General features: G+C 42.2%; 1 protein-coding gene across 9 annotated transcripts in view; it reads left to right on the top strand.

Annotated features, from left to right (window-relative positions):
• Zc3h13 (zinc finger CCCH-type containing 13) overlaps positions 1-24,460 on the top strand; it is a 63,241-nt gene extending 38,781 nt beyond the window's left edge. For 4 of the 9 annotated variants that reach the window (XM_052190933.1, XM_052190928.1, XM_052190927.1 and 1 more), the window contains 12 exons: positions 438-745; positions 1,909-2,541; positions 2,958-3,149; positions 7,268-7,351; positions 7,658-8,267; positions 9,853-9,956; positions 10,233-11,420; positions 11,882-12,397; positions 15,195-15,347; positions 16,372-16,572; positions 18,583-18,746; positions 23,698-24,460. In XM_052190933.1, coding sequence (XP_052046893.1) covers positions 438-745; positions 1,909-2,541; positions 2,958-3,149; positions 7,268-7,351; positions 7,658-8,267; positions 9,853-9,956; positions 10,233-11,420; positions 11,882-12,397; positions 15,195-15,347; positions 16,372-16,572; positions 18,583-18,746; positions 23,698-23,865 — 4,321 coding nt within the window. In that variant the 3' untranslated portion in view covers positions 23,866-24,460. Of the gene's footprint in view, positions 1-437; positions 746-1,908; positions 2,542-2,957; positions 3,150-7,267; positions 7,352-7,657; positions 8,268-9,852; positions 9,957-10,232; positions 11,421-11,881; positions 12,398-15,194; positions 15,348-16,371; positions 16,573-18,582; positions 18,764-23,697 lie in introns of all 9 variants that reach the window. The other 5 variants (XM_052190926.1, XM_052190925.1, XM_052190932.1 and 2 more) reach the window with 5 other exon arrangements.
• The last annotated feature ends 263 nt before the right edge of the window (positions 24,461-24,723 follow it).

Here is a 24,723-nt window from a genome sequence, read left to right as displayed (position 1 = left end):
TATAATCTTTTCACTCCCTCTTCTGCAGTGATCCCTAAGCCCTGGGGCAGGGATTATGTTGTGGATGTGTCAGTTGGGCCTAAGCTCCACAATTCTGCATGTTGATTGGTTGTGGTTTTCTGTAAGGGTCTCTTGTACTTTGGGTATAAGGACACATCTTTATAGTGCAGTTAGGAATTGTGCTGGTTCAGTAAAGTTATAGGTTACAGGTTCATCTCTAAGATCTGTTCTAGAACTTTTGTTTGCACTTGAAAATCAGGTACATCTTTAAAAGACAATTTTAATTTAATTGTAATTTTACAGCACTGTGAATTAAAGTCAATCCTGAGTTATTACCTATGTTTCCAGTTTTAATCTTATATCCCATCTTATTTATGCATTTTTCCTTGGCTAGAAATGAAAACTCTTGAACACACTTCTTGTTTTTTATCCCACAGGTCTTCCTCCCCGGGACAGCACCATTCTCCTCTGTCTTCTAGACATCACTCGTCATCCTCACAGTCAGGGTCATCTATTCAGAGACACTCTCCTTCTCCTCGCCGGAAAAGAACTCCTTCCCCATCCTACCAGAGGACTTTAACTCCATCTTTACGACGTTCTGCCTCTCCTTATCAAACCCATTGTCTGTCTTCTCCTCAGAGAAAGCAAAGCCCTCCAAGACATCGCTCTCCAATGCGAGAGAAAGGGAGGCATGATCATGAACGAACTTCACAGTCACATGATCGGCGTCATGAAAGGAGGGAAGGTAAACTCTGTATTTGTGCTTTTTCTTTTTCAAAGAGTTGGTATACTTTATTTAAACATTACAAATCCACATGTATCATTATGTAAGGACTAAAAGAAGATTGTTGAGTCTTCTGTAACATGCAGGCTACAGAAGCAGCAAATGCTTAAATGTAGAGAAAAGTGTTAGGTATGCACTAGTGAACATGTAAGGTATGTAAGGCAGTAAGTGAAGTATGTCAGTTGGCACCACCTTCTATGACATTCATGAGTACTTATGGCCATCTGAGTGTTAAAGTATCATTTTCTATTCCTTGATGTGTTTTAAAAACAAGGAGAAAAATGAGCTAGGGACTTGGCTCAGTGGTAGAGCACTTGCCTAGCATTTGCCTAAAATATAATATTTAGTCCGTCCCCAGCACCACAGAACAGACAGACAGATAACCCAAGGAAGGTGAAAGGAAGGGAAACAGAGGATAAATGATCCAAGTTTAAAAGTACCAGAGCTGTTTGATAAAAGAAGGGAACCAGGGGTCACGCCAGGTCAGCCAGGTCACTGCAGTTAGCCTGTGGGATTTCCAGGAATAAAAGAAGTAAGCAGTGGTTGGGAGTGTGGCCCAGTGGGAGAGCTCTTCCATGCATGAGTCCTGAGCTTGATTCCTCAATAGCCAGTAGGACAGTTTTCCAGATCCCTGAAAATTAAGTTCAGACTGGATCTGCTCTCCCAGTTCAGGCTGAGATGCTATGTAGAGTAATAGCTCTCATCTCTTTGTGTGCTTTGTGTGTGTGTGTGTGTTGTCCATATGTATATATAAATATGTTTATGTGTGTGCACACACTTGTGCAGTTGGTTGTACATCTGTGCATGTGGAGGCCAGAGTGTGCATCCATTGTGTTTCTTCCTCCTATTACTCTCCACCTTATTTTTGAGACGCTCTCTCACTGAATAGACTAGACAGCCCCAGGGATAGTTTTGTCTTTACCTCCCCAGAATCAAGATTACAGGTGGGTCCCATCACACCTGGTTTAAACCTGGTTTAATTTTGTCATTTATCCTTATTCTCTCTTTTCTGTTTAAAACATGGATCTTTTTGTAATAAAATGTTTAAGAACTGTGTGAAATATATCATCTAGTTCCCAGAAGCTATAAACAGAATTAGAGTTGTTTCCAAAACTGTGTTACAGAAACTCGAGGCAAAAGGGATAGAGAAAAGGACACCAGAGAAGAGCGAGAGTCTGAACATGACCACAGGGATGACAGAGAACCACGAGACAGCCGGGACCGGAGAGACACTAGAGACCGTAGGGAACTGAGAGACTCCAGAGACATACGGGACTCCAGAGAGATGAGAGATTATAGCAGAGATACCAAGGAGAGCCGTGATCCCAGAGATTCCCGGTCAGCTCGGGATGTCCATGACTACAGGGACCGTGAACCTCGGGATGCTCATGCTAGAGATGTTCGGGATGCTCGGGACATCCGGGATGTCCGAGATGTGCGTGATGTCCGGGATGTCCGGGATGCTCGGGATGTCCGTGATATTCGAGATGTCCGGGATGCTCGGGATGTCCGTGATGCTCGGGATGTCCGTGATGTCCGTGATGTCCGTGATGTGCGGGATGTGCGGGATGCCCGGGATGGTCATCGAAAGGAGGATGTATACCAGGAAGAAGCCCGCAGTTATGGTAGAAACCACTTGAGAGAAGAGAGTTCTAGAGTTGAACTAAGGAATGACTCTAGAAATGAGTCTCGAAGTGAAATCAGAAATGACCGGATGGGCAGAAGTAGGGGGAGAGGTCCAGAACTGCCTGAAAAGGGTAAGGCTTTTGGCATGTTAGTGAGCTCTGCCTTGTATAGTCATATAGACAGCATTAAATATCTAAGGTTTCGTTTCTAAATGCATTGTTACCTATATTTATTGTTAGCATTTTATGAGAATAATTTGACGTACGTTGAATTCCATATTGGAATTGCTAACTTGATTAGATAAGCCTGCCCACTATACTTAATGATATAGAGTACTATGAAAATTATCTTCAGACAGTTTGGGTCCTCTGAGCAATGTAGTTTTTGTTTGTTTCTTTCTTTCTTTTCTAACAGTGTTCATAATATTTTAGAGTATAAATAAATAAAACTTTATACTGTTTTGTACAAAGATTGAGGAAAGAGTGTGACTGATAAGCTTCTTGAGTAAAGTTTATCTTTAACTGTTTTTTGAACATCCTTTGTATAGGAAGTCGAGGCACAAGAAGTTCCCAAATGGATAGCCACAGCAGTGGCGGCAACTACCATGACAGCTGGGAAACTCGGAGTAGCTATCCTGAAAGAGACAGGTACCCTGAGAGAGACACTCGGGAGCAAGCAAGGGATTCTTCCTTTGAGAGAAGGCATGGAGAAAGAGACCGTCGGGATAACAGAGAACGAGGTTTGTCAAATAGAGACGTATCCTTTAGTGCTTAACAGCTAGGGAAATTGTTCTTAAAATTGATATTAAGTCACGTTTAATATGAAATATAGTTTAGGATCCATACTTGGTAACATATTTGAAGCTATTCATTTAATCTTTGTGTGGTATAGGTTTGTGTCATTAGCTCTAGCACCTAATAAAAACATCTGAAGAACCGGGGCTGCCCTATTGCATGTGGAAGGCAGCTCCTCAAAGAATGTAGGTTATTGTGTGCCTTTACCAGGTGAGCCCCTGCAGTTGAAGGACCTGGATACTCAATAAATAATTAGCTGTTGCAGTAATTTTACAGAGTATCAAAGATCAGCTAAAGAAGTGAAAACAAAAGGGGGGAGGGGAGGCAGGGGAAGAGAGGGAACAGCAGGGTGGGTGTGGTGACAGGGCTGAGGGGTGTCCAGAAAGTCAAGATGCTCATGTTCTGTCCTGAGAGTCCATACTTGCTGTGGCTAATTTATTTTGTATATCTCAAGTAGAAATTTCCTGATAATCTATTAGATGATTTTATAAATCATTGTTGAAAAAAAAAATCATTGTTGAAGCTACATTACTAGAAAGTACATAAGGATTAGATGCAGAATAGTCTGTTTGATACCATCTACTGAGTTTTTATTAAACGTTATGAAAAGATATTAATGCAAAGGTGTAAAGGTAAGTGAAGCAGCTAGCTTTGCAAGATGATAAATTCTATTGAGAATAAAGAGTAGGTATAAATTCCCAGAGATCGGCAGTACTTTACCATGTCCCAGAGTATGAAAGAAACTGGTTTGGCTATAGTTTGGTGAACAGGGGAAGACAGAGGTTAAGGGTAGATATAAGCTTAGGTGTACCTTGTCTCACTTTAATACAGACAGACAGCTGAGATAGTATGATTGCCAGGGCTGTGTAAAATTCTGTTAGCCCAAGTAACAATTCTGTGGAATATCATGAACGCTCCCTTAAGTAAAGAGGTATTGTCCACATTACCATGCGTCAGCTTGCCGACAGGAACCCTGAGAAAGAGTGGATAGTGTGGTAGCATAAGCAGCCATGGAGGCCTGAAAGATTCATCTGCTCCCAGGGAGCAAGCAGGAAGCTTGTGAGGCTGGAGTGTGGTCGCCTGTAATTGGTGGTCAGGCAGCTGGAACAGAAGACTAGAGAGGGCCTATAGCACAGGCTGTAAACAACCTCTAGGCCAGACTGGAATGGTCTCATTGAATTGTTTTTCACTGCCTACAAGTAGCTGCTTTTAAGCTTGCCGATCGATCCGAGTTTCTATGAGAAACATATTATGCGTCTGGCTGGGAAACTGAAGGCAAAGATACAAACCGCTTAGATTGTTGATGATGTCATCCTCTGACAGAACCGAGGAACGTTTACATTAATGTGGCAACTGTAGAAACTGGGCCTGGAAAACAAAGAAGTGTTAGAATGAAATCAGTGGACCTGTGGAGAATGGGATTGGCAAAACATGAAAGCACAGCTTTGAAGAATACATTCTGGGGGAGAGAGAGATCAGATGGAAGAGAGTTTGGCATGTGACTGTAGCATTTGCAGATCCTTTGTATTTTCCTTTAAGATGGAAAGTATTTGATTATAAAGGTTTCATTTGCCCTTAAAATCATTGGAGTCCAGCTTCTGGTGCTACTGCACCAGAGGTTACTGACAATTGCCAAATTGGTTTTTTGTTTTTGTTTTTTCAGGTTATTTCATAATGGTGATTTTGGTTATAACTACAAAACCAGAAATTCCCCCTAGCATAGATCTGCTGCAAAAAAGTTATGATACAGTAGATCCATGTAAAGTTGTAATGGATTTCAGCAAAAGTACCAAAGAGTGAGAAGAGCGGACGTTCAGTTCTGATACGTCTGATTAGCTGGCAACGTGACCAGACTCACTTTCACACCATTGGGACTGCTAAGTTTGTAAAGGCGGAGCAGTAAAACTCAGTAGAATGTCACTATGTTTGAGCTTTAAACTCGTATGAACTTTTGAGAGGAACCTGTAAACTCTATGGAGGAATTTAAGAGAGTCTTGGCTCCTTTGTTTTATTTTCATAAGGGATAAGGCAAATTCAAGTTACCATGTTGACCCTAGAAATATTCTCATACTATCTGCTTAACAGACATTCTTGTCACCAGCCTGTTGAGTATGCTGTAGCATGGCTTATTGATTACCCAACCAATAAACATTGTTACACAGCTTGAGAGTGGTCTCCAGAGTGCAGTGTCCTTGGGCCCATGGCTGTGTGGAGAGAAAGAAGAGCCTGTGCCAATCCCCAGTGCACAGTTTTGATCCCAGACTAGTTTCCTGTTGAGCAGCATGCATCCAGTTTCTCTCTGGGACATGTGTGAGGATTGGGTGAGGGAAGTACTTAAGAGGCAATGAGTCCTTGATCCACTTGGAGTTGAGCTTAGTACAAGGAGATAAGAATGGATCAATTTGCATTCTTCTGCATGCTGGCCTCCAGTTGAACCAGCACCATTTGTTGAAAAAGGCTATCTTTTTTCCACTGGATGTTTTCTGCTCCTTTGTTGAAGATCAAGTGACCATAGGTGTGTGCATTCTTTTCTGGGTCTTCAATTCTATTCCATTGGGCCACTTGCCTGTCACTGTGCCAATACCATGCAGTTTTTAACACTATTGCTCTTTAGTATTGCTTGAGGTCTGGGATACTGATTCCCCCAGAAGTTCCACGTAAAACCAGACACACTTAAACTAATAGAAAAGAAACTGGGGAAAACCCTTGAGGGGAAAAGTTCCTGAACAGAACACCAATAGCTTATGCTCTAAGATCAAGAATTGACAAATGGGATCTCATAAAATTACAAAGTTCCTGTAAGGCAAAGGACACTGTCAAAAGGACAAAACAGCAACCAACAAATTGGGAAAGGATCTTCACTAACCCTACATCTGATAGAGGGCTAATATCCAACATACACAAAGAACTCAAGAAGTTAGACCCCAGGGAACCAAATAACCCTATTAAAAAATGGGGTACAGATCTAAACAAAGAATTTTCACCTGAAATTCGGATGGCAGAGAAGCACCTTAAGAAATGCTCAACATCATTGGTCATTAGGGAAATGCAAATCAAAACAACCCTGAGAATTCACCTCACATCAGTCAGAATGGCTAAGGTCAAAAACTCAGGAGACAGCAGGTGTTGGCAAGAATGTGGAGAAAGAGGAACACTCCTCCACTGCTGGTGGGATTGTAAGATGGTACAACCACGATGGAAATCAGTCAGGCGGTTCCTCAGAAAACTGGACATGACACTTCCAGAGGACCCTGCTATACCTTTCCTGGGCATATACCCAGAGGATTCCCCGACATGCAATAAGGACACATGCTCCACTATGTTCATAGCAGCCTTATTTATAATAGCCAGAAGCTGGAAAGAACCCAGATGTCCCTCAGTGGAGGAATGGATACAGAAAATGTGGTATATTTACAGAATGGAATACTACTCAGCAATTAAAAACAATGAATTCATGAATTTTTTTAGGCAAATGGTTGGAACTGGAAAATATCATTCTAAGCTAGGTAACCCAATCACAAAAGCATACACATGGAATGCAATCATTGATAAGTGGATATTAATTAGCCCAGAAGCTCTGAATACTGAAGACACAATTAGCATATCAAATGATTCCAATGAAGAAGGAAAAAGAGGGCTCTGATCCTGGAAAGACTTGATCCAGCATTGTAGGGGAGTACCAGGACAGAGAAAAGGGAGGGGGAAAGACAGGAGAATGGATGGAGAGAAGAGGACTTATGGGACGTATGGGGGGAACTGGGAAAGGGGAAAGCATTTGGAATGTAAACAAAGAATATAGAAAATAAAAAAATATATATACAAAAAAAGGGGCAATGAGTCAGCTATTTTTAAATGCATCCATATATAATTTTGTAGATTTAATAATTTTAAGGTTTTTGGACATCAGTGCCCCAAATTCTAGCTTATTAATTAATATTGCAGCCATAAGTTTTAAACATTGGTTTGTTCTTTATTTTCTCACATGATAGATATGTTTTGGTGTGTATATATTTGGGGCTGAAATTAGAGATGTGACTTATAAGGGAAATTTTTTTTCCTTCAGCTCCTATGTTCGACACCTCCTGCTGCCCCTATCCTTTGCCACCAGTGTTCTCAGGTCCTGCTGTGGGGACAGAGAAGATAAGAGGTGAAGGGTAGAGATGGCAGGAAGCGGGGTGAAGCTGGGCTACAAGCAGGGTAGCGAGCATGCAGGGTGAAATTAAGGATGGATTGGTACAGGGCGGGTGTTGGTGGGAAGCAGAAAGCAAGGCAGCTTATGGGGCAGATGAACAACATCTTTAAGAAAGTAGTTAAAGGTTCAGACTATAAGTTCAGTACTTGATCTATACTTTGTTGCTACTGTGACCTGATACTCTATACTCATATAAAATTTAAGACTTAACAATAGGATATCTGACAAATCAATCACTGACAAACTTGATTTTTATTGTAGATCAAAGACCAAGCTCACCTATTCGCCATCAGGGAAGGAGTGAGGAGCTTGAGCGAGATGAAAGAAGAGAGGAACGAAGAATAGACAGAGTGGATGAGAGAAGAGATGAGAGGGTCAGAGACAGAGATCGGGACCGAGAGCGAGAGAGGGAGAGGGAGAGAGAGCGGGAACGAGAGCGGGAGCGGGAAAAGGAAAGAGAAAGAGAACTGGAAAGAGAGAGAGCAGCTAGAGAGCGGGAGAGAGAGAGGGAGAAAGAGAGGGAGAGGGAGCGAGAACGAGAGAGAGAGCAGAGAGATCGTGACCATGATCGAGAGCGAGAAAGAGAGAGGGAGCGAGAGAGGGAAAAAGAACGGGAACGAGAGCGAGAAGAGAGAGAGAGGGAGAGAGAGAGGGAACGGGAGCGGGAGAGAGAGCGGGAACGGGAGCGGGAGAGAGAGCGAGAGCGGGAGCGGGAGCGAGAGAGGGCCAGAGAAAGAGAGAAAGAACGAGAACGGCAAAGAGAGTGGGAAGATAAAGACAAGGGGCGCGATGACCGGAGGGAGAAGCGCGAGGACGTCCACGTTCGCGAGGACAGGCTCCCCAGAGACAGCCACGAGGACAGGAAGTCCAAGTAAGGAGGGCGGGGCCCTTAGGCCAGAGGCGTGCCTGGACGAGCCCGCGGGTTTGCTCCACCCCCCTGTGCTGCGGTCACTTCGCCTGGCCTGTATGCATGGATAGACCGTGCGTAGGTTATTTGGTGCTCAAAATGTTAGTTCTCTAGAAGAAGAATTCTGAGTTCTATTTATGGATCCTAGGGGTCTATTTCTGCTCTCCCCCTCTCTCTGTTTTAGTAATGAATGTGCCAGGCTGTGGTGACACATGCTTTTAATCTCAGCACTTGTGGGGCAGAGGCAGGTGGATCTCTGAGTTCAGGGCAGCCAGGGCTGCATAGAGAAACCCCGTCTCAAACAAACAAAAAAAGAATAATGAATGCAAACCTCGGATATTGTAAGCAAGTGGACATTTCTCATGAATTTTGTCTCCTAAGAGTAAAATTTTTAAGTCTTTATCTGTTATATGGTTCCATATCTAATCCACCTAAAAATTGAGCCTAGAAATTTAGGAATGATGCTAACCAAACAATAGTGGGTTAATATGGGCCTAATATGTTCATGTTTTCATTGCTTGTTTGTCTCAGTGCCTTAGCTACAACCTATTTAAAAAAAAACATGGTTTTATGTAGTTTTGCTGAGGTACCATAGTATTTGTTTTATTATTCTAATTTCAGGTTTTCTTAAAAGAAATTTAAATAGTTGATATGGTCATATGAGTAGCCCTGTTACTATGTTCACTCATCTATATAAGGAACTGTTCCTTCTCACCTTTTGACCCTGGTATCTAGAAACAGTGTTAACTCTTAAAATTTTATAATTTATTGGGAAAAAAAAGTCAGAATTTAACAAGCATATAAGATAACACTAGAATAATTTACCGAGGGTGTTTAAGCCACTAAGTTGAAGTTTAGTTACAAAAACAAATATGTAATTACATGGATTATCTTTTTTTGCAGTTTGTTTGCCATTAAGCAAGTGACTTAGTTCTTTGAAGATAAAAGGAATTTTATAATGTACCCAGTGTGCCCACGTGTTACTAGATTTATCATATAATTAATTTAACTCACTTTAGTCATGTAAGAAGGGCTTTTACTTTTCTCTCAGTTTTGACAAGAGACCTTTGATTTGGGGAACATAAGGAACTTATATTTAGGTTGCATGAAAGAATGTGTCTGTAAGTCACACTCACAGCTAACTCTTACTTAACTCTTACTTAACTCCTTAAGTAACTCTAGATTTTTCTTATTCCTCTTCTCAGCATGAGGCATATGAAATTGACAGGTTGTATTACACAATACATTATTATATTGATTCTTCTGCTGTATGTTATGTTACCAGCTTGGAGGATTTAGATCTGGCAAGTTTCCCGTGAGTGTTTCATGTGTGTAAGGAGAGAAATATCCCTGTGGATGTTTTTTATTAAACAGATGCATGGTTTTTATTAAAAGCCCAGGTGTCCTTTCTGAGTACAGCTCTGAGAGCATGACTTTGCTGTCATTGTACATTCTACTTACATGAAGTAATACTAGTAAAAAGCCAAGTACAGAAGTCTTTTTTTTCCCATGTGGAACTCTATTATAACTTGTATTTGTCCAAATTTAGGAAGCGCTATAGAAACGAAGGGAGTCCCAGCCCCCGGCAGTCCCCCAAGCGCCGGAGGGAGCATTCGCCCGACAGTGACACCTACCACAGTGGGGATGACAAAAGTGAGTATTCTGTTCTGTCTACATGCTCTTTGTCACACGAGGTCGCCCTCTGACTGGTGAGCCAGGCTTCTTTAAGTGCTCTTGTTCTGTGCTGCTGAATGTTTCCTTATGTGAATGGGGTGTATGAGGAATAGTTTTTACACCTGGCCACTATCTTTCCTAGTATTGGTTTTTATTTTATTGCCATTTTGAAATGAAAACTGAGTTTGAAGTTAAATGTGATGTGTTCTATTTATGAACCTAATGAAGATGTGGCTGTTTTTATGTTTTGTACAGATGAAAAGCATCGACTCCTGAGCCAGGTTGTACGGCCACAGGAATCCCGCTCTCTCAGCCCATCGCACCTCACAGAAGACAGGCAAGGTAGATGGAAAGAAGAGGATCGGAAATCGGAAAGAAAGGAGAGCTCAAGGCGCTACGAAGAGCAAGAACTCAAAGAGAAGCTCTCGTGTGGAGACCGGCAGAGGGAGCAGGCAGACAGCGCGGACGGCTCACGAGCACGGGCGCCCGACATCCTCAGCCATCGGCAGGCCGAAGACCGCGACCGTGACGGCTCCGAGCGAGCCCACGACGAGAAGAAGAAAGCCAAAGCTCCGAAGAAACCTGTGAAGAAAAAGAAGGAGGAGGATGCTGGAATAGAGAGGGGCAACCTTGAGACACATGAGGATAGTCAGGTGTTTTCACCAAAGAAAGGGCAGAAGAAGAAAAACATTGAGAAGAAGCGAAAAAGATCCAAGGGCGATTCTGACGTTTCTGATGAAGAGGCCGCCCCGCAGAGTAAGAAGAAGAGAGGGCCTCGCACACCCCCTCTGGCCATCAAGGAGGAGCTGATTGACATTTCCACTGACAAGGATGGCATCCTGGAGGATCCACTGAAGAAAGAAGATACAGCCTTTAGTGACTGGTCAGATGAGGATGTGCCGGACCGCACAGACGGGCTGGAGGCCGAGCTCGCCGCGGCCACGGCCACCCCTGGCAGCACCCCTTCCCCGCTGTCCTCCCTTCTCCCTCCTCCTCCCCCGGTGGCCGCTGCCAGCATTGCAGCTACTGCTCTCGCCTCCTCAGCTATTTCCACCGCCACCTCTGCCTCCGGTTCAGGCTCTGCTGCCACCTCCAATTCTAACGGTGGTGAAGACTCACATAGAAAATGCCACAGGGCACGAGGGGAGAAGCTAGAGGTGTCTCATGTGACCCTAGAGGATACTCCACATCGCAAGCTGGTGGATCAAAAGAGAAGCAGCAGCCTTGGAAGCAATCGCAGTCACCGCAGCCACACCTCTGGTCGCCTACGCTCCCCATCTAATGATTCTGCACATCGAAGTGGGGATGACCAGGGTAGTCGGAAGAGGGCGCTCCATGGTGGCTCCAGAGATAGAGAGAAAACAAAAAGCCTCGAAATCACAGAGAGAAAGTCCAGGATTGATCAGTTAAAGCGCGGAGAACCCAGTCGAAGCACTTCTTCAGGTAATGACGTTGAGTTGTGGTCCTGTTGTTTTTTTATGAAGAAACATGCAGGGGAGTATGCACATCAGCATCTTACGGTGTGCTACTGATCAGGCTCATGCATTTTAACTATCTTTCTGTCCGCTGCAGTGCTACCTTTTTGACCTTAGAAAATACGATAGAGAAGGAATTGAAGACTAGAAAAATCAGCTGTATCAGTGCCGAGGCTTGTGTGTGTTACAGATGCTTTGGTCCATAGTGAAAACAGACAAGGGCAGTTGAGAAACTGTTTTAATTAGCACTGTATTTGAGAAGTAAATTTTTCCTTAAAATGAGTTTGGATGTATGGGATTACAGATATAGAAATATAAAGTATATAAACGGAACATGTAGAGAAGAGATAAGTTATAAATTGTGAGGAACTGTAAAATAAACATTCTTCTCCTGTTTGTGTTTACCTTACACATGTGCACTTGCTTTAGATCGCCAGGATTCCAGAAGCCACAGCTCAAGAAGAAGCTCTCCTGAGTCAGATCGGCAGGGTCACTCAAGGTCTGGGTCATTTGACAGTAGGGACCGACTTCAAGAACGAGATAGGTATGAGCATGACAGAGAGCGGGAGAGGGACCGGAGGGACCCCAGACCGAGGGAGTGGGACCGGGAAGCCGATAAAGAATGGCCTCGGACCAGAGACCGAGATAGACTTCGGGAACGCGAGAGAGACCGAGACAAAAGGAGAGACTTGGACAGAGAAAGGGAGCGACTGATCGCTGACCCCATGGAAAGGGACAGAGAACGAGATAGAACTTTTGAGACGTCTCAGTTGGAATCTGTGAAGCGAAGTGAAGTCAAATTGGAGAGTGAACATGAAAGAGACCTGGAAGGCAGCAGCTCCCGGGACTCCGTGGCCTTGGAAAAAGAAAGGATGGACAGAGACCTGGGATGTGTGCAGGGGTTTGAAGATGTGGGTAAAGCTGAGAGAACAGAGAGTCTGGAAGGTGAGGGTGCCGCTCTTCTGTTGTATTTCCTCAGTCCTTTTCCAGTTTTCTGTTAAGTCATCCATGAATAAGTAGATGAAGTGACTGTGTTCTCTTACAGTAGACGTAGGTGAGTAAGGAAAGCTGTGAAGTAGAGCTGTGTTCATCTCATAGTCCATCCCGGCCACTCTCAAAGAGCTGCTGAGGTCAAGAAGGAGGTGGAAGGTAGCGAGCAGAGCATCAGAGCAGTCGCTCCCACCGCTGCCTGACAGCTGAAAAAAGATCACTTAGCTGCATTACTTATACCTGTAACAGAAAATTACCAGCTCAGCATGATGGCTCACACCTATAGAGCTGTCTCCAGGAAGGAAGGCTGAGGCCAGAGAATCAGGTTCCAGTCAGCCTGGTCTATAAAGCAAGACTCAACATGTGACATAAATTGAAGCGAAGCATCAAATAGCCATTAGTGGTGCCTGTTTGCTAGGGCAGTAGAAAAAGAGCATGTCATAACCCACTCCCTAAGTACTATATGTACCTCAGGTTAGCAGGAGATGGCTTCTGAGAATTCTTTAGAAATTCTGCCTCCTGGACTCTCCAGTTTTACTGTCTGGATTTACGTCATTGTTCTGACATAGCCTTTCATTTTAACTCAGCAGATTATAAGGTTTTGTTTCGTTTGGGGTATTTTACTTGATTGTTTTGCTTTGCTGTATAATAGCATTGGCCTGTAGTAAAATTCAGAAAGGTAGATTGTTACATCTGTTGGTTGTAAACTTCCATACGGTATGCCTACTTTTTCATTTAACAAAACATCTACATTTTTATCACATTACATTCTCATCTCAATTTTGAGTATAAGCAGCATCGGATCACAAGTTATGGTTCTAATGGAAGTGCAGACCTGGGATATGTAATTGAATATAATTGAACTAGTCATTATAATAGTTCTTTTAGGACTGGAATCACTGTCTTCATCCTGAATATATCATTTCTTTGCTGTGACCACAGATAATATGCATAAATATTTAGAAATGAATTGTTTGCTGTATCACATAGATATTTACTTAGTATGTACATTTAATTTTAGAAATTTATTAGTATAATAATATTAGAATTGTTTGTCTTGGAGATGAATCGATGGGGATATTGAGAAAATATAGAATTTTATAGTTAAGATAATCAGTCCATTGTTGGGGGAGGAGACTCTGCTGTGGAAGAGGTTTAGGAGGCCACAGTGGTGCATCTTTCATGAGGTGTTACTCATGCTGGCATGAGCTTTTCAGTGATGCGCATGCCTGAGACTCACCAGTACTTTCATGGGCCCCTCAGCCTAGAGCAGCACGAGGGCCAGCATCTGCTGCTGCACCAGGCAACCAGGGCTGAGGATCTAGTTGGCAGCACTGCAGCTGCTGTTCTAGTGGCCTGTGCCTCAGCATGTGCTGTGCCTCACCATCAGTGGAGGCTGTGGTGGTGGTGGTGGTGGTGGTCAGAATGCCTCCTACCACATGCCAGGGGCTCAGAGCCAAGCTGATGCAGTAGCAGACTGGGGGTCATTGACACTTAGAGCTAGGGTATGCCTGGAATTAGGGTAACAAAGTGATTCATCTAATCAAGATTCTCAATCTGAAGAAATCAGAACTCAGCTCTGGAGACTAACCAAGTTACATAGCATTAAAATGTAATTGGTTGAGGAGGTATGACATCCTAGTTACACGTTTCTTGTTAGGAATTGCTCAGCATGGCCAAAGAAGGACGTTTATGCAGGTCCACTAAGGTGTCCTGCAGTGCCTCACAAGTCAGCATATGTCGCTATTACTGAGAATAATAGAGTACATAAAGGGATTTGCCTTTGAAAAGTAGAAAAACTATTAGAATTATTAGAACTACTTTATAGCCTCAAACTTTTTATGCTGCAGATAATACCCATGAGCCTGCTGTTACAGTTTGAAAACAAGGGTTATAGATCCATAAAATATGTAGCTTAGAAAAAATTAAGCATATTTATAGTTTGGGGACTAGGTTTACAACTCACTCAGCAGGAAATATAAACTGAGCCAGGGAACAGTTGAGGGGCAGAGTCAATAAAATAACAAAATAGGATTTATACTAGTGATGGCAACAAAACTACTTTGATAGTATATTAAAGTATTCTTGAGACAGAGAAGCAGAATAGAGAAGTAGCGGAAATTAAGTGCATTTTCTCATTTGTGCCTCACTGTTAGAAAGTTCGTATAATGAGCTAAATATAGACTAAGATTTGAGTTTATACTGTAGTTTGAAATAGGTTTGCAAGTTGTTAAAATGAGTGTATTTGGGTAAAAAAAAAATTGCTATAGCCTTTAGTAATTAGATTTCCCTCAGTGTTCGTGTGTTATTATTGAAAATTAACCCACAAAAATAAGACATGACATAGGAGGGGACATGTCGAACAAGAGCTCCAGCAGGAGGAAGAGGGGAGGAGGGAGGCAGCACGGTGAAGTGGCACAGTCGCGTGCGCGGCGTCGAGTCGAGCTGGCAGCACAGGGACCTACCGGCTCAACGCTACTTCTCATTCCTTCATGGCGGCCTCACAGCACGTCTGTATATTGCTGCAGTATTGTTAAGATTAAGAATATGTCTAGAAAAAAATTTCAGGTTAAGTTATCAAATATTTGACTAAGAAATGTAGTTTTCTGGTTTTAAAAAAAGAAACAAAAATCCTTCCTCATGGCTTTTTATTATGCCCAGTGCTATCTATTTAATTCCACTTTTAGTTTTTATCGCTCTGTTTTAGTTTTTACCAGTTTATTTTTGACATGAACTTCCTTTTTCTGTTTAGCAGGAGATGACGAATCTAAGTTAGATGATGCACATTCGTTAGGATCTGGTGCTGGGGAAGGATATGAGCCTATCAGTGATGACGAGCTAGATGAAATTCTGGCAGGGGATGCAGAAAAGAGAGAGGACCAGCAGGAAGAGGAGAAGATGCCAGGTAATCCCTGCAGAGCTCAGGGGTGCAGCATGGGGTGAATGCGTGCTTTGTTCTGTACCGTACGGGGTGGGAAGGAGCACTTCGCTCTTCATTAGAACAGTGGTACAGTGTGTGCGTGTGTATTCTCAATCCACATTCCCTGTGGAAGTGTGTCCTAGGGAAGAGCAGAATTGTAAGATTTCTTTTCCAGAGTTTAAGATTCATATTATCTCACCCAGAATCTCAGCAAATCAGCTGCTTGCCAGTGTCCAACATGGCAAGTATATGATGCAAGACTTCACAACTGTGGTGGGCTCAGTCAGCTTTTTAAACAACTTTCAAGAATAGAGATAGCTGGAGTTCGAACACAGTTGATCTAGTTCCTTTTCTGAAATGTGTCCATTCCCTGACTATTGTCCTTACTGTGCTGTGTACATCGTCAGAGTCACTTGAGTGAGGACTGGGAAGCAACACTCCTGACCTCAAGGAACCAGCCACCTCATGTGCGGCTGTTTCTTTTAGTGTTTGAGACAGGATTTCATGTAGTCATTCCCAGCTGATTCAGACGCCCTGTATAACTAGGGTGACTTCTCACTCTCCTGCCTGTGCCTCCCCAAGTCCCAGGTTACAGGCGTTACCCACGCCTGTTTTGTTTTGTTCTCTTGTTCTTATGATAGTTGCTTGGATTGCGCTGGGTCTCTGTGATATTCTTATTTCATCTGGCCTTTTATTTCCTAACTTATGGATGTAATTTGTCACATCCTCCTCAGTAGATTGTCTGCTGTGTGTTAGGAGTCACTGTATTACTCTTTTACATTCAGTCATTTATCCTTTTGCTGGTGTGGGCATATGCCATGGGGCATGTGTGGCGCTCAGAGGGACAACTTTTCCTAGTCAGTTCTCCTTCCTCCATGTGGATTCCAAGAATCAGGCTGAGGCTGACAGCTCTGACTACAGGCACCTTTCTTTACCATCAGCAGCCTCAGATGGCAGTTTCTTGGTATAAAATAAAGTCCTATTCTTTCACTGTTTAACTTTTTTATAGATCCATTAGATGTGATAGATGTGGACTGGTCTGGACTAATGCCAAAGCATCCGAAAGAACCAAGAGAGCCTGGGGCTGCACTCTTAAAGTTCACACCTGGAGCTGTTCTACTGCGAGTTGGGATTTCTAAAAAGTTGGCCGGTTCTGAGCTCTTTAGCAAAGTTAAAGAAACATGTCAACAACTTCTAGAAAAACCCAAAGGTAACTTTATTTTGCCTTAACTATATAACATGCTGTAACTATTAGTGTGCTCTTGGGAAGGATTCCATTTGGTTGTCTTATAGAACTTATGCTCTAGGAACAGTTTTAAGGAGTGATCTCTCAAACACTGGACCACCAAACAGGCAGCATACACCAGCTGATATGAGGCCCCCAACACACATACAGTAGAGGACTGCTGGGTCTGTGTTCATTCAGAGATGATGCACCTAACCCTCAAGAGACTGGAGGCCCCAGGGAGGTTAGAGGTCAGGTGGGGTGGGGGGTGAGGACATCCATGTGGAGACAGGGAATGGGGAGGAGGTATGGGATGTGGAACAGTCGGAGGGTGGACAGGGGTTGATGGGGTGGGGAATAAAATATGGAGTGTATAAAAATGATATAAATTTCTCACTAAAAAGAAAAGCTTAAATCTGACAAAAACATTGGAAAAATAAGAAAATGAACTTTATCAAAAATGATTTTGAAGGCTGAAGGTTTGTCTCAGTGGCTGGGTGTAAGCAGGAGGATTAGACTCAATTGCAGCACCACAGAAAAGAGAAAATTGCTTTTTAACACAGAAATTCAAGTGTCAGAATACACAGAGCTTTGCCCAGGGCTAAACAAAACAGTTCACGAAGTTGGTAGTTTTTTCCTAAGCAAATAATGGATGACTTCATAACCTTCTCACCTGGTAACAAGCAGAAGAATGGACCCAAATGCAAAGTCTAGGTTAAGCTTTAAATAGAATAGTTTAGCTTGGTGGGTAGGGTCGAGGTTCTGTAATCCAGAGAACACCCTGCTTGTCGCCTAGTCTCTCTGTTCCTGTGAACTGTAGTGGAGTACTTACATCACCAAGATCTTTGAACTGCAGTGAAGAGCAGACTAGTTACTACGGGGACTCTGAGAGCAGGGTCTGGGTGGAGTGGCATTGTGCTCGACTGCTAGTGGTTAGTCAGAAGGTCTGTCTGTCACCTTAGGACAACAACTGTTAGCAAAGCTGAGCCTTCTAATGTGTGGCTTCTTTGTACTGATGTTTGTTTTGTAGCTTACTAAAATTTCCGTCAACAAGAGGCTGAGCAGATGATTAAATAAGGGGAGGAAAAAAGAGTGAAGGCACCAACCATGACTTACCATGTTTGGGTTTTTTTGAGGGGGGTGGGAATTTGTTTTAAAAGTTTTATGAACCCATGTCCTTATGCCTAGTTCCATAATTAGTAAAATTTCTTAATTTAAGATGACTAATATTGTAATTGTGAACATTTTGTAACCTAAAAATGATCTGAAGGTTCTTACCTCATTCTTTTCACTTTGGTTAGGTCTATGGCCTTGGAAATAACTCCTCTAACCCCAGGGGTTTGTTTTTTTGTCTACTTTATTTCATCCCATATTTTTAATAAAAATTTCTGTGTATGTGTGTGTATGTGTGTGTATGTGTATGTGCAGACATTTGTCTGTCTGTCTGTCTATGTGTCAATGTGAGTGTCAAGGTAAGTGCTTCCTCTTTCCCTTACATGGTTTAATGGAAACCATGTTATTGTACTTTAACACACTGTCCCAGATGTTTATGTGACTGAGGTGTCTGGCTAACAGCTAGCTGTGCTCACAGCGAAGGTTGCATCTGCTGTGACTGCATTTGAATCTTGCTGTAGAACAATCCTCAGATGCAGGACTGTAAGTGCTCTTTACTGCTAGGCCAGACACTGATTTTGACTTAAACACTCTTGTGTTTCTCGGGACCTTTCTCCCAAGTCAGTAGTCAGTGGCCTTCTTCTCCCTCTGAAGTCTGCTTTTGGCACATTGTAAATTTAAAATAACATCACACTGTTGTTCTTACTGAGATGAACAAGGTACCTATGTGTTGAAGGTCCTTTCATGGGGGACCATTGCTGCTAGCCTTGTCATGACATTCACTAAGACTTAGTAAATCAGAGGTTCTTGAAGTATTCAGTTAAGTCAGTGGTGACACTTCCCTCTTAGGGAAACTTAATGTATGCTTGTTTTTGTTGAAAGATGCAGACAGCCTTTTCGAACACGAACTAGGAGCTCTCAACATGGCTGCTTTACTTCGCAAAGAAGAGCGAGCAAGTCTTCTTAGTGACCTGGGACCGTGTTGTAAAGCTTTATGTTTCAGACGGGATTCTGCAATCCGGAAGCAGCTTGTGAAGAATGAAAAGGTACCACGCAGTGGTTGGTAGGAATAGTATATTTTTCATCTTAACTGTTTTTGTGAATTTGATTTTCTAGTCTCCTAGACACGTAAAGGAACAATTCACATAAGTGGTTGTTGTGAATGATTGTTGTCATTCCAAACTTCATGCACAAAAGTTATTCATTCTGTAAAATGTTTTGCCTGTGAGAAAAGCTCCTTAAGATGAGCAGACATATCAGTGTATATAAGTATTTAGTACAGAATAATAAAGGTGATTAAAAGTCAGAAATAAGAGTTACTTTAGATTTGAGAAGGATCTGATGAGAAATTGGCAGAGTCTTAGGCTTTTTAAAGTTGGAAATTGGGACTGTAGATGAATGTGAGAGACATGGGCAGTGTGACAAGAGAAACTTGGTTCTGTAAAGGTAGAAAAGCATTGACTAAGATTTTACAGGAATTGATAGAAAAACATTGAATTATCTTTCTATGATATTGTTATAAAGAAAAATAGATTTGGGGAGATTAAGTTTATAAAACAGAAGATAGGAAGCCTCTCTAAAGATTAAAATGAACACAGCTAGAAGGGATAGAAGGCATTTTAGAAAGTCAGGTCTTTGTGGCTAGAGAGCTGGCTCAGTGGTTAGGAGCACTTACTGGTTTCCCAGAAGGCTGGGGTTCAACAGTTCCCAGCACCCTGTGTGTGTGGCTCACAACCATCTATATAACTCCAGCTTCAGGGGAGCCAACGCCCTCTTCTGGCTTCTGTGGGTTCCCTCCCTCTCCCTCCCTCCTTCTCCCTCTGTTTGTCCCCCACCCCTTCCTCTATGCCTCCTTCCCTCTCTGTCTGTCTCCATCTCAAATTGTCTCCTCCTTCTCCTCTTCTTCTGTCTGTCTCTGTCTGTCTGTCTTTCCCTCTCCTCTCCCCCCCCCTCTATCTTTCCCACTTGAAGTCCTGATTGAAAATGGCTTTTGAAAATTACAATTATCGTTCTTCGTTGCTATTCCTGTTTCGCATATCTCTCATTCTGCTGCCTAGGTGCCATCTCTCCTGGCAGCCTTTCTCAACTCAGCATTTCTCTTGAGTATTACCATCCCCCATCCCTAAGCATGTATGTACAACAGTCACCATCATCCTATTGCTTCAGTTTTAAATTACACTTGCATCTTGTTATGGCTGATTCTAATAAGGAGTGTCAATATCTTCAGGTACTGCCCACTTTGTGTAAAATATATTTCATGGTACTTCTTGGTTCCTCCCTAATATATTGTTATATCCCTCATACACAGTAGCAACTCAAAAGCCCTGAAAAGTCTCAGTGAGAATTGTTTAGAGCCTTATGCCTTCTAATTCAGAGTACAGATAATTAATGGGCCATAGGACACATTGTGACACTTAATGGCTCATTATAAATGTCTTAATTGATCCATCTGCAGAAAGAATTGTGAGTGTTCAGATTTCTCAGTGTTAAAGACATCAGCAGTAGCTGGACGTGGTGAACTCTTCTGTAACTTGTGACCTCTGCTCAGGGGGAGGTAGGAGGATTTTGAGCTTGAGACCAGCATGACAAATAACAGCACAAGCTGAGAAAAAGGGACAGAACTGAAAACAGTTTTATTTTGTTTTGTTTTGTTTTTTTAGATTTATTTATTTATTTATTATATGTAAGTACACTGTAGCTATCTTCAAACACTCCGGAAGAGGGAGTCAGATCTTTTAACGGATGGTTGTGAGCCACCATGTGGTTTCTGGGATTTGAACTCAGGACCTTCAGAAGAGCAGTCGGTGCTCTTAACTGCTGAGCCATCTCTCCAGCCCCTGAAAACAGTTTTAAATGCTCTTAAGCCCCATAAAGAATACTGAGGTCAAGTGTTATGTCACTACAAAAGAGAAGACTAGAATAGGGCTGTTTCCTGGGAGAAGAGCTAGACTCTTCTTCAGTGACAAAAGGTGGAAAAAACATTAACCACATATTTGACATTGTTACTTTATAGGAGAATTACTTTGAGGTATTTAAGTATAAAGCAGGGTAGAAAAATTAGGGAAAGACAACACATAGCTATTGTAAATGAGTTTTAAAATCATTTTAGCACACTAACAATACACAAATAATAACTAATTTACACTATAAAACTAACACACAGCAAATAAAAGGAAGGAAATAATAGCAGATTAACAAAATTGGAGGCCAGGCAGTGGTGGCGCACACCTGTAATCCTAGCACTCTGGGAGGCAGAGGCAGGCGGATTTCTGAGTTCGAGGCCAGCCCGGTCTACAGAGTGAGTTCCAGGACAGTCAGGACTACACAGAGAAACCCTGTCTGGAAAAAACCAAATCCAAAAACAAACAAACAAAAAAAAAAAAAATTGGAGATAGAAGGACATTAGAAAAATTTTTAGTGAAACCAAAAGCTGGTTGTTTGTATGTTTGTTTGTTTTTTAAGAAATTAATAGTCTACTAGCTAAACTAAGAAAGAAAACACAAATGAGCAGTAATGAGAAGACGAGTTGAGATGACACTACGAATACCATAGTGATAGAGTAGTGAGGCCCACGTGTGGCTCTGAGGTAGAGAGCTTGCCTGGCAAGCCCATGGCTCTGGGTTTAGCCCTCAGCACCGAGCACCAAATCAAAAGAAGAAAAAATTTGCATTAAAGTTCAGTTTAGTAGCAACAAATAGACTGAGTCCTCAAACTACCAAATCTGTGTAAGAAGGATTGAAAACTTAAGTCACCCTTTATCTACTTCAGTTTAGATCCTTCTGAAAGTGAAATTTCCACTCCTGGACATTCATGCATGCAAATCTGCTAAATATTAAAAACAAAACAAAAGAAGAAAACCAAGACAACAACAAAGCAAACACTGATTCTACACAGTGTTTCCTTCCCAGCTTAGTCACAGCTGCCGCACTCATGTACCCTGAGACAGCTGCTAATCATGCCTCATGCAGACGGCCATGAAGATCTACAACATGGCGTGACTCCTGCATCACAGTCTGATACAGGTGACTGGGAATGAAAGACTGGCCAGTGTTCTAAAATAATTCACTGTGATCTACGTATCAGACTAAGAAGAAAAAAAATACATTGTCATAGTATTCAATAGTTAAGATTATTGTTCTCCCAAGAAACTGATCTACAGACTTAACAAAATTGTAATGAAAATCCAGCCAAGATTTTTGTACACTTTGTAGAGATAAACAAGCTGATTGTAGAGTTTATGTGGAGTCTAGTTATAACATTACACACACACACGCGCGCGCGTAAATAAATAAATGGGAGAATTTATTAATCTCAAGATACTGTGAAATATACATTTAAAATAACGTGGTATAGGTAAAAGAATAGAATTTCAGTTAAATGGAAGTAAGCAGATTCCACAAGTAGACAAACACAAATGTAGCCAGTTAAGAGGGACAGGAGAAGGCTGGAGAGATGCCTCAGTGGTTAAGAGCACTGACTGCTCTTCCAGAGGTCCTGAGTTCAATTCACAGCAACCACATGGTGGCTCACAACCATCTGTAATGAGATCTGAAGCCCTCTTCTGGTGGGCCTGAAGACAGCTACAGTGTACTCAAATACATAAATAATTAATTAAAAAAGAGGGACAGGAGAGTATAAAATAGTTTCTATTTTTAAAATTAATTTTTGTTATGAAATAATCATTTCTTTTCATAAATTGAGACACTGGTTTTAAAAAAGGGCAATGGGAGATAGTACTTATGAATACTCTTGTTTTGTTTTGTTTTATTTTGTTTTGTTTTGTTTTTTGAGACAGGGTTTCTCTGTGTAGCCCTGGCTCTCCTGGAACTCACTCTGTAGACCAGGCTGGCCTCGAACTCAGAAATCCTCCTGCCTCTGCCTCCCAAGTGCTGGGATTAAAGGCGTGCGCCACCGCCACCGCTGCCACCACCACCCGGCATGAATACTCTTCTTAAATATCCCAAATATATACAGATATTCTCAAGAATTAACAATTAAAAAAATAGAAAAATTTTCAAAGTGGTAAAATATTTCAACCGACATTATACCAATGTGGATAACCATTAAGCACATGAATAGATGTGTATCAACAGTAGACATTATGGAATATAAATTAAGGCTGCAGTGACATCCTATTAATTACCTACATCAGTTGCCAAAAAGAATAAGCCAGCTACAACTTGACCATACTCTTCCCCAAACTGAAATCACCTCCAGTGTTCTTCCTCAGCAGAAAATGAACTGTAGCACAACTGAACATTGGTAGTACCTGTCAACAGGACATACTGCTGCTGTCCTGTGCAGCACGCATGACTTTCAAAGGCATTATGTTGTAGAGAGGAACTAACATCAGCAGGTTAGACCTGGCTTGTATTTTGTGACACTTGGGGATCAGTAAAGCAATTGAAGACATCAGTGGTTGCCAGGATTAAGTTTGGTAATACGAGGCAAATGCTTGCTTGAGTAAAGACTACGTCTGTCTACCCTGATTGTTGCCATGTTTGCCTGAATCTTTGTGTGTTAAACCTCATAGAATTATACATAAAATGTTACTTTATTCAGTTCTGTGGCCCAAGTGCTATGAGACTAATAAGGAGTGAAGAATGTTTGACTTATGAAGGAAAAATGAGGAAGAAGTGGTCCTTAGAATTTGCACTTTGTCAGGCAAAAGCAAGATTGAATACAGGTGTGGATCAGCAGGGTGGACACCACTTCATCCCTCAGGAGAATCAGAGGCTCAAATCCCGCCTCTTCTGCTGTAGTGTCTGTTTTCTCATCAGAATGCACATTAAATGAGGTTCATACTTGTTGGGAAGTGTTAAGAGCCACATCTTAGTAAGAGCCAAACAGGGGCCCTCTGAAGCTCGGTTGCTTGATCCTGAACACACTCCTAGTTTCACTTTAACACCAGCTGCTGTTGGGTGGGTGGAGCGGCCCTGCCTCTTTCCCGCTGTCATCCAGCAGTGTACAGCTTGTTGCTTTTGTTTCCTCCAACAGGGAACCGTGAAGCAGGCGTACACAAACACTCCGATGGTAGACAGTGAGCTGCTTCGCCTAAGTCTTCGCTTATTTAAGAGGAAGACCTGCCATGCACCTGGACAGGAAAAGACTGAAGATGGGAAATTAGCACCGTGCAGTGTCCAGCAGGAGCTGTGTGTGTCCTAGGTGGAGACTGAGGACATCTTCTTAGTAGTGCATAATCTTTCTTGAAGTATCAGCAGTGGAGAACTTCAGTCTTCAGATACCAGTGTTGGTTCATTTAAGATTTTACGTTAATTTTTATACAGTAATTGACACTCAGACAAAATAATGTGAAAATGTCTAGATTTAGTAATTTCATGTGTGTCATTAAAATTGAAGATTTTAAGAAACCAGGTCACCCCTGCTCTTCCAGCCTATGAATACTTCCTATGAAATAAAAGCACTGATTTTTATTCTGGATCATCATACAGAAACTGACCTTAATCAGAAGGTGTGTTCATAGAAGCTGCCGTGCAGGCCACAGCACCTTGTCAGTGCTCTGAGGAGCCCAGCCTAGCAGGCACGCCCGGAGACAGTCTCCACCACAAGGAAGCCCAAGTGGGTTTGGTTTTTTTTTCTTTTGAAAATTCTAAAATAAATGACTCCATGGGATTTTTTTTTTATACATGTACATTGCTACATTATATATTGGAAGTCTGTGGACTTTTGAGTGGGATTTCACTGTTCATTATCAGAGACTGTGTGCTCTTTTATTTTTAATAAATGTGCGTTCCCTTTGCCTGTTGTAGAATCTCCTTGCTCTTTATTAATCAGACTCCAGACACCTAGAAACACGTATCTTCAGCATTATCATTTCATTCTTCATATATTTTCCTGCTTGTATACTTAGCATTGCACATTTGCTTACGTGTGAGGACACTGGAGGATGTACGTCACAACCGGCTCGGAATTCTGGAAGCAAAGCAAGAGTTCACAAGCCTGTGATCAGGGTGAAAATCCTGCCACCTCATATCAGTTCTGAGCTGTCTCCGTCCACCCTGC

This window comes from Apodemus sylvaticus, chromosome 8 (assembly GCF_947179515.1).
Source record: "Apodemus sylvaticus chromosome 8, mApoSyl1.1, whole genome shotgun sequence".
In the NCBI taxonomy this organism is placed as follows: Eukaryota; Metazoa; Chordata; class Mammalia; order Rodentia; family Muridae; genus Apodemus; species Apodemus sylvaticus.
The sequence above is the reverse complement of the archived record's forward strand: the minus strand, read 5'-3'. Positions and strand labels throughout refer to the sequence as shown.